Source organism: Arachis hypogaea, chromosome 12 (genome assembly GCF_003086295.3).
Source record: "Arachis hypogaea cultivar Tifrunner chromosome 12, arahy.Tifrunner.gnm2.J5K5, whole genome shotgun sequence".
NCBI classification, from domain to species: domain Eukaryota; kingdom Viridiplantae; phylum Streptophyta; class Magnoliopsida; order Fabales; family Fabaceae; genus Arachis; species Arachis hypogaea.
Window position 1 is genome coordinate 86726323 of NC_092047.1, and position 15852 is coordinate 86742174.

The 15852-nt window shown below is 33.5% G+C and overlaps 1 protein-coding gene across 3 annotated transcripts; it reads right to left on the bottom strand.

Moving 5' to 3' along the window:
* Positions 1 to 4862: 4862 nt before the first annotated feature.
* Positions 4863 to 13204, bottom strand: LOC112727635 (serine/threonine-protein kinase Nek6). Of its 3 annotated transcripts, XM_072209431.1 has the most exons (15): positions 13066 to 13204; positions 12703 to 12822; positions 12211 to 12280; positions 10647 to 10712; positions 10455 to 10501; positions 8051 to 8096; positions 7664 to 7744; positions 7545 to 7587; positions 7410 to 7459; positions 6932 to 7013; positions 6803 to 6852; positions 6627 to 6700; positions 6368 to 6419; positions 5144 to 6285; positions 4863 to 4969 (listed from the first exon to the last, which is right to left on the bottom strand). In XM_072209431.1, exons 2-14 carry the CDS (start codon positions 12801 to 12803, stop codon positions 5152 to 5154), a joined length of 1896 nt encoding a protein of 631 aa, XP_072065532.1. In that variant the 5' UTR covers positions 12804 to 12822; positions 13066 to 13204; the 3' UTR covers positions 4863 to 4969; positions 5144 to 5151. The 3 variants fall into 3 exon arrangements, with proteins under 3 accessions (XP_072065532.1, XP_025633257.1, XP_025633258.1); XM_025777472.3 differs by having other exon boundaries at positions 4863 to 6285; XM_025777473.2 differs by having other exon boundaries at positions 4863 to 6285; positions 10647 to 11471.
* Positions 13205 to 15852: the final 2648 nt, after the last annotated feature.

Sequence of the window (15852 nt, forward strand, 5' to 3'; positions counted from 1 at the left end):
ATGCTACTACCTTCACTCTTCTTCCACTTTTTCGTCTCAGGCTCTAGGTTGGAGATAACATGGAGATCGTCATCCCCACCCAAAACCTCAATTTATCGGCTCCCCTTTGACCACCTTCGGACATTGCTGTCTCAACAATTTGAAGGGTACTCTCTTATTTGTTTTTCCCTTCCACCTCAAGAAAATTAGCCATCAAATTAGCTATAGTTGTGTTCTCGCCAACCATGTTAATTGCAAATAAAAGAATCTGTCAACATGGTAAAATAAATGAACAAGATAGATAACAAACAAAGTGGTGCAGGAAAAAACAAAACCCACCAACATATTGACGCCTGGCCTGTTGGTTACCCATGACCAGCCAAGGGTTGAGGGAGTTATTCCCCCAGATTGCTGACAATACATTAGTGATATTCCGACCTTTCTAAGACAAACCTTCATAAGAGATTTTAATTAAATAGTCGTCACCAGCCTCGTAGCTCCAACACGCCGAGAACCTCCTTTCGCCCTCTAGAGTCTACCAAAAGGGATGGTGCCTTTAGCCGTCCTTACCTTCAAATATTGTTCTTTGAAGTCATGAAATGAATCCTCAAACAAACCGAAGATTTTTTTGTTTTGGAACTAATCGAAAGGACATGTATCCCTTCTTATGTTTTCTTTCCCAATTTGGTACAGTTAGAAGGAAAAAATACAAAAATACCTCCATAACAGTCGGAATCTCTAAATACTCACACGCGAGCTCGAAATACCTAATAGTGGCCCAATTACTAGGATGAAGTTGGGAAGGAGCCATGCCATACCAGTTGAGAAAGGACATCACGAACCATGAAAATGGAAACCTGATCCCAAGACACTAAACATGGGTTTGTAAACCCACATCCAATCCGAACACGAGGAGCTGAAAATTTAACATAACATATGCGCTCCTGCGGATCGAGAAGGGAAAGGTCATACTATGCTTCTATCGCACCTCCTTTGCAAATCACTCTGGCTTCATGGAGCTTTTTCAAAGCATCCTCATTAAGTCACGAGGGTGTTGCCACTGTATCGGATGTACTTTAATAATAAATTTTGGGAATCCCTTGATCAGGGAAGACGAGTCCCCGAGGTTGAGGATCAGCTCTTCTTCGCACTATGCTTACAAATGGGAGTACCACTACCATCATGAGCCTAGCACAATACTACAGTAATAGAGAAAACTATGCTAGCAAAAGTAAGTGTGCACTAAAAAGCCAATTCCATCAAGATGCAGCGGTACTATCCCTTCTAACCTGTCAAGCATTTCTACCAACATTTCTACCAAGAATCTTAACAGACATGTTCATCATAAAGAGAAACAGACACAGGAGCTACTCCAAAATGACTAGAAAAAACAAACAAAACCGTTTGGTCAAAAACATACTTGAAGAAAAAGGAGAATTAAACACAAGGAACCGTAAGGAAAAAAGGAAACATATGACGAAGGACAATGCTGTGACTAAAGTAAGCAAAAAGGCCACTGGTGCTAGCAGTAGAAATCACAATTCTGAGAAAAGTGACGAAGAGATCCACAAAGAAAAGGGAAGAAATGAAGGAAAATAAAGAAAAAATGAAGCGATTTTGAAATAAATATATGTAACCTCCAAAATGCAAAAGAATATGAAAGGACTAATGGTAAAATTGTAAAATCTTCAACTAGTAGCATTTAAATTCCACTCACGTCAATTAATATGATGCCTCGAGAAGTGCACACAACTTCGAGCAAAAAACTAGAAGCTTTTGACTGCTCACGTGGGAACCACTTCATCAGGCGTTAAAGCATGACAATCAATTGGGTCCACAGAAATGTGACACCGTCAGTTCGGACACATCACGTTTTGGGGCACTATTGTGGACTTAGCCTCAGGCCCAAACGACCTTACTCTAACCCAATAAGATACCTTTAGCTCCACATGGGTCTAAGGTCGTTCGAGTATCATCTGACCCAACAATGCTTTAACAACTTTTCGAATTCAAAATTCAAAAGACCCTTAGTTTTGTAATAAACTCAAAGATACGACTAACCCTATATAAAAAGGAGCTACCCGCTCCTCCATGTATGATCTTTTAAACCCTCACAAACTCTACCTCTTAGATACCTACTAACTTATCAGAATGTCTTTGTAGATCACCTCCTCCTTCACCATTCTCACCACTCAGAAAATTTGGCAGGAAGCCATTGTGAAAAATCAAGAGGCAATCTCATATAACAAAGGTAACTCACGAACAAAGAGTAGTCTGCATTGTGAGTTCATGAACCTTCCCTCTAAATTTCTACATTTCTTCTTGTCTCATTGATCCTTATTCTTCTTTCCCATCACTGCAGGATATATTAGATCCTTGTTTTTCCTAGCTTGCAACCCCTTGTGCCCAGGAGATTAATTTGATTATTTCAACTCCCTGCAATTGTTACCCAAAATACTATATGCAATTATATTCCTGATTTTTCTTCAAAGTATAAATGACGGAGTTTGAATATCGAATAAAATAAGTAGAAGAAATGAAATGTTCCTATTGTTTTGAGAAAGCTTTACAATGGCATGAGAAGAAAACAACAGAAGTTATGGCACCTAAGTAAAAAGGACAATGGTATCTTCTTATTTGCCTATAAATAGGTGGCGTCATTTAGAAAGGGTAATATCAAGCCTGGGCAGAAGTTAGAGACCTCTCATTGTACTAAAAGACATCCTCAATCAAAATAAAAAAAAATAAAATATATTTTTTGTTTTTGATGTTTATTAAAAATTTTAAAAATATTCCTAAATTTTAATTTATTTCAATTTTATCCTTCAAATTTTCAATTTGTAACAATTTTACCCTTATAGTTAATTTTTTGATAATTAATATTTTTCTTTCAATTATACCCCTCTCCTATTCCATCATCATCATCTCGCTCTATCTCTCTCTCTCTTCACCATCATCTCCACCACCATCGTCATCAAGTAACTACTATCAACCTCCTTCTCCATCATCGCCTCTCATACCTCCCTTTATTCTTCTTTCTTCTTTTTCCTCCGACTCTCCATCACGACCATTATGTAAGAATACCCATCCAATTGTATTTAACATTTTAGAACATTTCTTTTCAAGTTCCTGTAGAATATAAAGAGATCATCCAAAGACAAATCAAACGATCTAAGTACAAGGGGATATTGGAATAAGCATTATTTCCCCTTTTCTAATTCATGCTCTGTCCCCATGGCCACTACTGGTGTCAATTACAAAACTGCAGAAATAAATGTAATATTCCACCACCACAAGCTACAACAATATTTATCTTTGTCAGTGTTCAAGCTCAAATTTGTACCCATCAATGACCATTTCAGAAGAAAAATTTTCACTGATTTGAACTAAAAATTAACATGAAATTTTGAAAAACCATACCAACTCCACAACTTTTTCTAACCCTATTGCTCTTCACAGAAAGCGAAAATCCTCCTCGAAGCTCCATTTGGCTTCAGTGCTCCTAACCCTGTTTCATCTCCATCCATCTCCTCAGACCTCCTCTGAACGAACGTGACCACTTCAGATCGATGAGTCCCGATTTGGCGAGCCACACGAGTTGTTCGATGAAGTAATAGACTCCCTCGCTGTCGAAGACAACGACGGAGAGAAAGAAGTCGAGATCGGAGGAGACGTGCGGTTTGTGTAGGGTCTGGAGGGAGTTAAGGTCTTGGACGAATTTCTCAAGGCGGAAGGACTTGCGGCTGATGCCGATGCGGGTGGAGATGGAGGGTCGGAGGAGAAAGGAGAAAGAGGGTTATGGCCGATGATGATGGAGAAGGAGGTTGATAGTGGTTCTTCACGGTGGAGGAGATGATGGTGAGGACGGGGAAAGAGAGAGAGAGAAAAAAAGAGAGGAGTGTGATGATGATGGTGGTGGTGGGATAGAGGAAGGATATAATTGAAAAAAAAATATTAATTATCAAAAAATTAATTATAAGAATAAAATTGATATTTAAATCAAAAACTTGAAAGATAAAATTGAAATAAATTAAAACTTAAGATACTTTTAAAATTTTTAAAAAATATTAGAAACAAAAAATATACTTTATCCAAATAAAAATATCAAGTATTGTTCATGCTGTGTTTCTTACTACTTCCATTGCTGTGATCTTGATTTGTCCACTTTATCCAAATAAAAATATCAAGTATTGTTCATGCTGTGTTTCTTACTACTTCCATTGCTGTGATCTTGATTTGTCCACTTCTCGTATACTGTAATTTTTTTGAACCGACTTGCACAGTACTATTTCTCTTGTTTTTCTTTTTTTTTTTGGTATTAAAATGGAGCCGGAATCCAAAACTACATATCTACAATAATTCTAAAAGAAAAAATCGTGTTTATGTCCATGCAATCAATAGACAATAGTTATAGCTCACAAAAAACAAAACCCCAATGAACATTCAAGCTTTTCAAATATATTTGGCAGCTGAGGTCTAGACCAAGTGGCAATTATATTGCCTCTTAATTGAGCTACACCAAGTCCGAACCCCAGCTGAGACTGGGACGAGGTTTGTAAAACCTCAAAGTGTGGGTGTGTGGATGTGTGTGTTGTGATACCTAGGATTGGGGGTTGTCCTATCCACTTGACAAAAAAAAAAAAAAGCTTTTCAAATATATTCCAATCCGCAGCTGAGGCCTTGGATCAATGGCAGCATCACCTGCCTAGCTAGAAGCTGCACCCAGGTTCGAATCCTCAGTGAGGAATATAGAACCATGTTAGTAGTAGTAAGGTGTGTGTGAGTGGGTGTGTTGTGTAATGTATAAGACCAAAAAAAAAATATATATATATATATATATATATATATATAATCCAATCCATTTACAATAACCCAAAGTCCCAAACACACCAAAAAAGAAATTTGTGGGATGTTATTTTTCAAATCTCCAATCTTCAAGCAAACCACTGTCTCATAGAAGCAAGCTCGTGTACCAATCAATACACATTTCCTACAATAATGTATTCCCTTCAATTCAAAACAATTATAATTAATTTGGACAACATATCACATTAAAAAACCAATATATCTGATATTCTATTCAGATGTACTGAGTTCTTAATGTACTGCTTTGTCCAAACGTAGAATTATTTTGAAATGAAAGAAGGTAACTAATGAGAACTACCTCCCATATTAGGTTTCTGAATTAAATTTCTGTGATGAAAGAAGACTCTTTGTCAGCCATATTGCTGTTTCTCTTGATGAGACAGTGTCTTCTCCAAATGGTCTTAACACAGCAGCCAGTTCATCAAGTTTCCCTTGTTTAAGCAGCTGAGCACATAACTCAAGCAAAGCTTCCAGAGCATCAGCTCTGTTCTGGGATCTATTAATCAACACGCTCTTTGTTGTTCCGTCCCCACCTTTTGAAGTAGGTCTGCTTAAAGAAATGCCATTTGTCGTTTTATCAACAACTACTGCAGCATTACTGCCTTCTTTATGCGCAGCTGTGGTTGCAACACCTTCATCCTTGCCGGGAAGTGTATCGTTACTTGCAGATGACAAGCAGTCCAAATGTGAGACTTCAGTAAATGCATCATGGTTTTCACTTTTCTTTAAGCTGCCATCAGATTCGGTGTCTTTCTCGAGCCTGACCGGCTGCAAAACTGGGGATGATCTTTCTTCGTTGACAAAGTCATCTTTATCATTGCCGACAGTACTGTCTTGACTAGACATTATTGATTTACAGGAGTCCATGGGTTTGGGAAGAGTGTCTTCGATTTTTGTGGCTGCTGTAGTTACATTAACTGAATCTGACTGGAGAAAATTTTCAGCAGCAAATCCTTGTTCCACATTCACAGAATCTAGTGTACTCTTTGATGTGATCTCACTTTCTGTTGCTTCCTTCGCAAGTCTACCTTTAAAGTCTGCTTCCTTGCACACACTGCAAATGGTTGAATCAGAAGTAATTGACCCATCTTTCGAGCCACTAACACTGGCTGCAGTTTCCATCGTGTAGCTGGTAGGATCAACCATCTTGGTTTCAAGGAAGTCTTCGGCACTTGTCGAGACTGTTAGTTTGCCATCATTATGATGATTAGTTACATGTACCTCCGCATTTCCCTCAATAAGACGAACTTGCTCCATATGATTTGCAAATCCTTCTTGTTTTTCTCTATGATCTCTGCCACCACTAGATTTTTTGGGAGATTGCTTTGTTTTATCCTTTGGGCTACTATTTATGAGATGTACCGGAAGAAAAACAGGCGATGCATTGCGACAGCGAAGAACATAAGGTAGTAAATGAGGATGCCTTAATAACTCGGCTGCCTGTTTACAAAGAAAAGCAGCTTAAGAATCAACAGTTCCATATTAATTCAAAAGACTCAACAAAGGCTCGGTTGGACTCAACTGTAGGTCTATGTTCTGGATTTCTCCTCAGCATGCTTTTAATCAGTTGTTTCCTGTTGAACATAGGTCACCTCAATTCAAGTTACAGAATTTCAAATATATATATATATATAGAATGAAGAAACAGTGGGAAAATAATGGCAACCTTTCATTGAATTAAAATATAGTTAATTGGTTATGTTCACTCTTTAAGGAAAATATTTTTATCATTGATCAAAAGCAACAATAGTCACTACTAGTAGTTTGAGGAAGCTACTTACAGTGTGGGAGTGTAAACAATTGGAAATGGAGAAATGGAGGATCTATTTATTTTATTGATTAGTCCTGCCCTGTCCTGTTTCATTCATTCGTCAAATTATTTTGCTCAATAATCCATGGAAGACTTCATTGTAATAATAACACCAAATGCTTGCAGATGCTTAAAGTTTGTTGTTACCGGAGCACGAAATGCTGGTTGATGTGCGACGATTTCAAACATGCAGCAACCTTTACATACAAAGAGATGTCATTCTTAGACAACGTCAGTATCATACGACTGTTAGAATCAGGCATCCGTAACTCTTACCAAGGGTCCATATATCGGATTTATAACCGTAAGGTATATTATCTAGAAGCTCAGGACACATGTAGTTTGGAGTTCCAATAACCTAAAGATATAATGGCACAAACAATAAGTAAACATCAATGTGTAGCTAGTTAGGTAATAGGTATCTAATCATTAGTGTTATGAATAATTGAATATTGAGAAAGAGGAAAAGAGCTGTCCATTTTACATTGAAAAACATCAATTTCTTGGCATGGCCTATGTTGCACAAATACAAATGAGTTCTAAACATGTAAACACAACAATTTTATGAAAAAGTTGTCACAAATTTAAGAACTTCAGGTAGTAATATTTATGCAGCATATGATACACATATGTGACTGTAAACGAAGTATTTGTGTTTCATAGGGCCTGATAGTCCACTACAAGGGAAACAACTACAAACAAGTATATCAAAGAAGGCAGCAGAGAAAAACAATGAGATATTAATATGCAATACCGGGGAAGGAAGGTCTTCTTTATTAAGTAGCTTTGCAAGACCAAAGTCACCTGCATCATCCATATTCTTCAGGCAACATGAAACAGAATATGGAAACTAAAAGTGACAAGGTTTCAAAGCATAAACCCTTCATACCTATCTGAATGTTATTGTCTCTCGTGAGGAGTATGTTGGAACACTGAAATTAAATTAAGTTGTATCAATATAAACATCATGTAAGGATTTCTCTTCCAGAACAAGGAAATAGGCAATACCTTAAGATCTCTGTGGAGTACTCGATTGGAGTGCAGGTAGTCCACAGCTAGCAACAACTGAGTCATCCATTTGCAAACTCTCTAGAGGAGAAAAAGGCAGCAAAGCATGGGTGGGACACAAACATAAGGAGAGGAGAGAGATAAGGAATTCAATGAGAAAATATAGGAAATGAAGGAAAAAATATGAGAGGGCATAGACTAAAACCAAACAAGGAACTAGAAAGTATCCATAAAGTTGATAAGGAACATTTTTCTTAGGGTTAAATGATAATTCATTATTTCATCCCTCTCATTTTAGAAGGTCCCCCAGAAAGAGAGATTTTATCAACCTTTCCTTCCCTTCTCCATCAAAATACCCTACAGGAACTATAAAACTTTATTCATTACCTCCTCAGGGAAGAATGATCCTCGGGCTTTCTTTATATACTGAGCCCTGCTCAACAAGAATGAATGTGTTCCATAATTAGGACTCCTTAGTGCATAAATGATTACATATATGCAATTACAATACATGAGAGTTGAGAACTCCTGGAACATTATTATGCTATGAAAAGATTATTATAATTTGTTGATCAAGCTTTGTTGCTTGTTGCTGCTGTTGTGTCTTCCAATCAAGGTTCTAAGCAGAAAGGTTATTTGGTTTATTTTGGGGGTAAAAAATAAACATCAATTGACAAGGATTGTTCAAGGTTCTCCGCTATGCATTAATGACAAACATTGCTATCAATATCATAGAATAAGCAATAAAACACGTCTAGATGGAGGCATGAAGAAGTGGCAGGAAATAACCTCTATCGATTCACTTATAGAAGTGGCAGGAAGACACATATGAAGGAGGCATGAAGAAGCAGAGAAGGCTACATATAATTAACCAAGATGAAATTGGGAAGTTGACAAAAATCTAAAATGCAGCCAATCAGATGACAATTTGCAGTGTACAGCTCTGGTGACCAAAATGCAGATGAAAGGAGCATCATACTTTCCAAATGGTCAAGCTAAAATTGTTAAAATTGCTAGTGGGGAGACCAATCTAGCAAACCAATGGTTAAAATTGTTCAGAGCCTCCAACCGCTGGGACTAACTCAACCAAGTGACCCCAGTGCTTTCATATTTGCAGAACCTTTTGCCTTATTTCTATAGTACACAGTACATGATACACCATCCCAAGAATACAGGAAGAGGAAGTATTAAACATGATGGACTTGGGAATGTGGATGATTCGCTGTGTTCTAGAGGAGAATAAGCAGAGCATTGGACAAATAACAATTCTATCAGCAGAAAAGATGTGACAACACAGATATTGGTAATCAATTATGCCATCTTTTCATAACCAAATTGTTCCTAGTCAGACTGGAAAACCAGGAACCAGTTATTCGAGTCCAATTTAGAACTCAGGGATCTAAAAGCTTTTTCCACCAAAGAGATTATTTTGAACCCAATTTATTCCCTGACTTGTCTAGTTAACCCTTAAAGAATGTATTTTAAAAGCCAGGAAACCCATGTTAAACTGATCCCTTTTGACAAGCTTTGAACCAGCCAACTTTTGCAAAATAATTCAAAACATCTTCACTATACTGGTCATTTGGTTTCTAATCTATACCCAAAATTCAGTATTCTTACTCCTCTTAATTTTTCCAGTTAGAACAAGCTAGCTCCTTGTAGTGCAATAAGAATCTAGTATCAAATACACAGTTTATATGAATTAGGTTGGTGTGGGTATGGGCGTGGTCTGGTGCTTGGGAGTTGGGACCTGATACTTGTCCTTTTCTGGTTCGTTCATTTGCGTTTTGTTCTTAACTTTCAGTATGTTTAGATGTCTTGATCTGTGGCTAGGTGATGGTATCCCAACATATTCATCGATAAGCCCGGTTATTACCAGTACATTACGAAAAGTTACATCAAATAAAAAAAATTGATATAGATAGATAATTTGATGACCATGATTACAGAGCACTTTCATGTCAGTCCTCTTATCTAATAGCTTATCTTTCAACAGAAGAATTTATTTAACATTTTATTCAAATTATATTGGTCATGTTTAAAGTTGAATACCTGTCACCTTCAATCTAATAAGGGTAAAGTATATTTTTTTATCCTTGAAGTTCAGCAAAAGTTTTAAAAATACCCTTAACTTTTATTTTGTTTTAATTTTGTCACAAAAGTTTTCGATTTACATCGAATATACCCCTGATAGCTAAATTTTCAAAAAATTTAAGACCAATCCAACAAAAATGCATGAAAATTATGCTTGATTTGCTTGTGTTGAAAATTGTTCTTATGAAATTGTTGAATTGGTCCTAAATTTTTTGAAAAAATAGCGGTCAGGGGTATAGTTGATGCAAATCAAAAACTTCTGGGACAAAATAAAACTTAGGGGTATTTTTAAAATTTTTGCCAAACTTCAGGAACAAAAAACATACTTTACCCATCTAATAATTAAAGTTCAGAATAACACCACCATTCCAAATGTACAATGCTATATAACATTTAGTCTAGTATAAAAGTTCATATTCTATATACATTTTACATTCAACAGGATTTCACTTGAAAAAATGTCTCAATTTAAGAAGAACATTCTGGACCTTCTACACAATTGCTTAAGCTTTCAGGTAAATAGTTTACATTTTACAAGTACAAAGCCAATGAAACATTCATTTATTAAAATTAAAATAAAATAAAATAAAATTTCCTTTTCAGATATCATCTATGAAAACATGTATTACTGAAACAATATGCTTACATCTTAATTTATGCTAGAAACCATTAGTGTAACAAAAATTACTGTACTTACATGTCACCTCCTTCACAATAAGCAGATATAATGTATACATAGTCCCCCTACACAACATGAAATAATATCTTAAATATAGATAAACATTGAAACAAGTCGATACATCCATAGAATTTCAACTTTGACATTTCACCTTTATATAAATACACAAATGGCATATAAGAATAAAAATAAAATAGATCATTTCTATACCTTTTCTACCCAAGCATCTTTGCACTCCACAATATAAGGGCTACTTAGTTTTGCAATCAGGTTCATCTATAACAGAAAGTGAGACAACATTGTCATTCTTCTATAAGCAGGTAGGAAACTACATTCAATTCCAGCTTCTGTAAACCTCTTGGCATTGATGCCAATTAAACCAGTCTTAAGAATACCATCTTATCTTATATTTGTAGAAACCTAGCTCCAGATGGTACTTGGGTCAAAATATAAATCCCAGTATCAGTGTATCACATAGTGCCCACAACATTTTGAAAGCATTAAAAATAAATAATCAGTCCCACAGAACAAATTGCCTCCACTCTCAAAGTTAATTAAACTCTCAAGTTAACTCTAAGAATTTAGAGATATAACTCCCCAAATCAGGTTTACCATTTTTCAAGTAAGCTCTTACATATCATTAAGATATAAGAAACAATACAAAGGAGTGGAGGAAAAGATATCCTACAAGACCAAAAGAAATACAAAAACCACAAACTTCAATGATGTGTAGCTTTCCAATATCTAATCATGTATGAGAGGGAAAGTCTTTGAAAAAAAAACATATGCTTTAGACCGTATAGATGCTAGATGCCTAATTCTATCCCAAACAATAATTTTTCAACAGAGAATCTATCACTAAATGTGCATAGATTGCATTCTAGCCAAATACTCCATATAGTGGCATATATTGCACATTGCACCAAAGATTTTGCCTTGTTCTTTCTCCTAAAACCTTCAAACATCATACAAAAGAAACTGATCAAATGATGCGGGGCACAGCCAAGATTCTCCAAAAACGCCGAACAAAGAATTCTGCAAAGAATCAGCCATAGGGCAGTGTAATCTTACGAGTTTACAAGTTAAGTTTTACAATTCAAGTTTACCTAAACTCTAATTTACATGAACTGTAAAATTTAATTACCTTGTCCACTCTGGACATTTGATGAATAATTAAAAAAATAATGATGTTTAGCATAAAACTTAGAAGATTTTCATCAAATTAAATTTGGTTTCACTGGTAGCCATCATTTTTTACTGTGTCTGTGCAGAGGAAATAATTTCTTCTACTCTTGACCGCATTCAGATGGTTTACCTATCACAGGGACATAGCTAACTACAATGCAATCACAGATCATAATGGAAGACAATAAAATTATTGAGCAGTAGAAACTAGTTAGTTTGGCCAATTCATGCTAATCAAACAATAGTAAGAATCGATTAATTGTTACTATTTAAGTACTTACAGTGCAGTTTGTTCAACTTTTTCTCTTTGAAAAAAAAAAATTTTTTTTTGTTTTAAACTAAAAAACCCACTGTCCATAGAAATTACTCATTTCAGCTTCTACACAAAACTAAGAACAGAAACAAATGGACCCATATATATAAATATATATATATTGAAAAACAATATTCAATTTCATGCAAAAGAATAATAGCCTGTAAAATCAATTAGGATAGAATGTAGAAAGAGAATAATAATACTAATAAGACCATAATGATGACAATTAAGATACCCATCAAGTGCATAAAGGGGGTTGTTACACCAACCAACCTCTTGGGGTGCTGATGATAGCTGTGACTTATCTGTTTGCTTAGAGAACCGAATCTTCTTCAGCACACACCTACCAGGAATTAAATCATCAATGTATAGCAACAGTTAAAGAACATGACAAGTTTCCATCTCCAAAAACTTTCATAAAATAGCAAAGTATGGAAAGTTAACAGTTATTGAATTAACTGGGTTTCCAGTTCCAGTGCCAACAATTAAACACACAATTCTATTCAAAAGGGGAGAAAGAATGTTGCCTTTTTAATAGTAGGGTTTTCAATTTGTGTACTAAGAATAAATTTTAAAATGCAATCATTCAAATTAAATGCTAACTGCTATAGAGTTAGAGACCTCACATTGCTTCTAATTCTCACAACTAAACACTAAAATTACAGCAACATTGAAAAACAATGGATCTTGAACCCTTCATGATGCATGATATAGCAGTTACACCAAAAAAAACCAAAAGAACAGAAAAAGGAGCAGATTATTTACCGTTGTTTCTGAGTTTTATGGAGAACAAGAAAAGTGGCACCCAATGTTCCTCTTCCAAGCTGCTGTATCACTTCATAATCTTCCATCTTGTCACTCTCCATTGGAAAACTTTAGAAGAATCTAGAACACACAAACAGAATGAAAGCACTGAAGAAGCTCATGATTTATCAACAAGGTTCTTTTTTTGAGATTGTCAATTTCTAGTAACAAAACCTCTTGTAGCTAGAAGAGCATTTAACTAAACACAAAAACTAATGGATTTCAGCAACCATGAAGAGGTGCTAACAAATATCACATAAGAAATTAGTAAAACAACATTCCACAATTATTGATTATTAATTAAGATTTAAGAGAGTAAACTACCTTCTCAGAATGCTGAAGAAAAAAATGGAAAATAGGAGAACCAAGAAAATTGGGTATGATTTGATGACTTAGCGAAAAGGAAAGAGATGGAGAAAGACAAGAAAGTCAAGTAAATGCCAAAAGAAATGCCATGTAGGTCAGACATGTTTGTCAGTTTTATTATTATTATACTATGAATAATTTAGGAAATGATAACTGATAAGATTATTAATTACAAAATTTTATATATAAAAAATTTCCAAATTTTTTACTAATAATAAATTTAATATATATTTTAATAATAATAAATTTTTAATTTGTATTTTATAGTTTACTATATATTTTATAGGATTTTTTTTTTTTTAACCAAAGATATGAAACTCGAACCCGCAACTTCTTAATTGAGTATGGAAAGACTATGTCATTTGAGCTATAACTCATTAGCATTTTATAGGGTTGATTAATATATAATTTGTTATTAATATGATTTATTCTATTTTTAATATGTGTAGATATACTCTAAATTTAAGAACGATAATAACCACCTGGTATGCTAAGCTAAGCGCATAGCCATAGGTTATATCAAAAGATTAATTGTGTATTACTCCTATATTATTGGTTAAATAAATAAAATTTTGAATTATACTAGAAAATCACTTATGAGTCTTTTGAGAGCAGGCATTGAAAATTTTAATGATGGAAGTTTTTACAATTTTCAATACATTAAAGATTGATAATTTAAAATTTTTATTTTAATAAATACTTTTAGAGTACATATCACCAAAATTCCAAGTTTTAATATATATAATCATTTAGTAAAATGTTTTCACATTAATAATTATAATAAAAATAAAAATATGTTAAAAGAGAAAAGGTATACAAATAAGGATTTGTGAAGTTGATGCGGAAAATGGTGTCTACTGGCTACTGCGGTATTTTTTTTTTCTTTTTTCTTTTTGTTTTCTTTTTGTTTTTATTTATTTATGTATTTATTTTTTGGACTCGTGTCTACCGTTGTATAGTATGATTATTATCGGTTATGTATAACAGAAAAATAATAGTCCTGTCAATTTTTTCATTTTCAAACACAAAATAAAGAGAGCTTGCCAGCATCTACAGTCCAAAATTGATGACATTCACGAGAGAGGAATGTTGGCAGCACCAAAGTGTGAAGTCACAGTCGTTCTACTTCTACTTGATACAATCAAATATAAATAACCAAAAATGCAATCTTGAGTGGTATGAAAATTGAAACTACGAATATTTATTCACTTTATCAAGGCCAGCATACCATATGTTGCAAGCAAAATTGGGCTAAAAAATTTTATGGCATAAAACAGTGTCAAATTTCCAAAATTGGGTTTATTTGTATTTTATAAAGGAGTCATTCAGATAAAGTTGTCTAAAACGTTTTTTTTATATTTTTTAATAATTAAAATTTAACATATATAATCGATTAAATCGTATTATTTTTGTTAAAATTAGGTAAAATAAATTAATTTGATCAAAAAATAGTGAATCAAATCTTGAACTAATCTAAATTAATATTATTTTTTATAGAAAATGATTATAATATCCCTATTATAAAAAATGACTAAAATATTTCTATTATACATAATAATTTTGAGAATCTTAAATTCTAGTCATTTTTTTTCTACCGTCATAAGGTTAGGATTTAGAATTTTTAAAATTAAAAAATATATATAATAGTGATAATTTAGTTATTTTTTATAATAGGAATATTGTAGTAATTTTTTATAAAAAAATATTAATTTAGGCCGGTTTAAAATTTAATTTCTTAATTTTTCGGTTAAATTGATTTGTCTGGTCTAATTTTAATAAAAATAACACAGTTTAATCGATTATATGTGTTAAATTTTAATTATTAAAAAACATCTTTAAAAAAAGACGTTATTGACATTTTTATCTGAGTGGCTCCCTTTTACAAATTAGGGAACGAATTCAAAATTAACAAAATGTGAGATGAATTGTAATTATTTATTTTTTAAAAAAGCAATTTTCCAATAACCTTTCTAATTTTAATTTTTTTAAAAATAAATCGCCAGATCGATTTGAATTTTCTTTTAAAAGCAAAATTTTAAAAATAACTTTTGTAACATCTCAATTATTTTATTATATATATTATTCAATATAATTAATTAAATTTATAATAATTTTAATTTTAATTTTATAATAAAATATTAGAAGATAATTCAATTAAAAAACAAACATATCTAATTTAAAATTTAAAAATATAAAAATATCAATTAATTAAATTCATAATAAATTTGAATTTGTCTATCTTCTATTATATTTATATACTTTTTTTATTTCATTATAAGAAAAATCATTATCTTTTCTCACTTCTTTATTCTCACTCTAAACTATTCGCCAAATTATTCACAAATTTTACTCATATATTGTTCAAAAAAGTATCCTCTTGGAGCTATACAAACTATGAAGATCAAGAATATGGAAATTTTTTTCTACAATAAAACTAACACGTGCTTAGAGATTTGCATAAGACTCATAAGTCTAGCCATGGAACAAGTCTTTCTTTGCTAACAAATTATGTCTATTTGGACTAAATCCCAAAAGTGGTCCCTGACATTGATGCCGTGTACTAAAATAGTCCTTGAGATTCCAATTACACTAATTACATCTGTTAGACAAAAAAAATTGCACCATATTAGTCCCTAACCTGTTTTTCATTAACTATACGCTGACGTGGCTTGATGACGTGGACCTTTGGTGACACGTGTCACCTCATAGTTTGGCCACGTGTAACGATATGATGTCGTGTTGGTC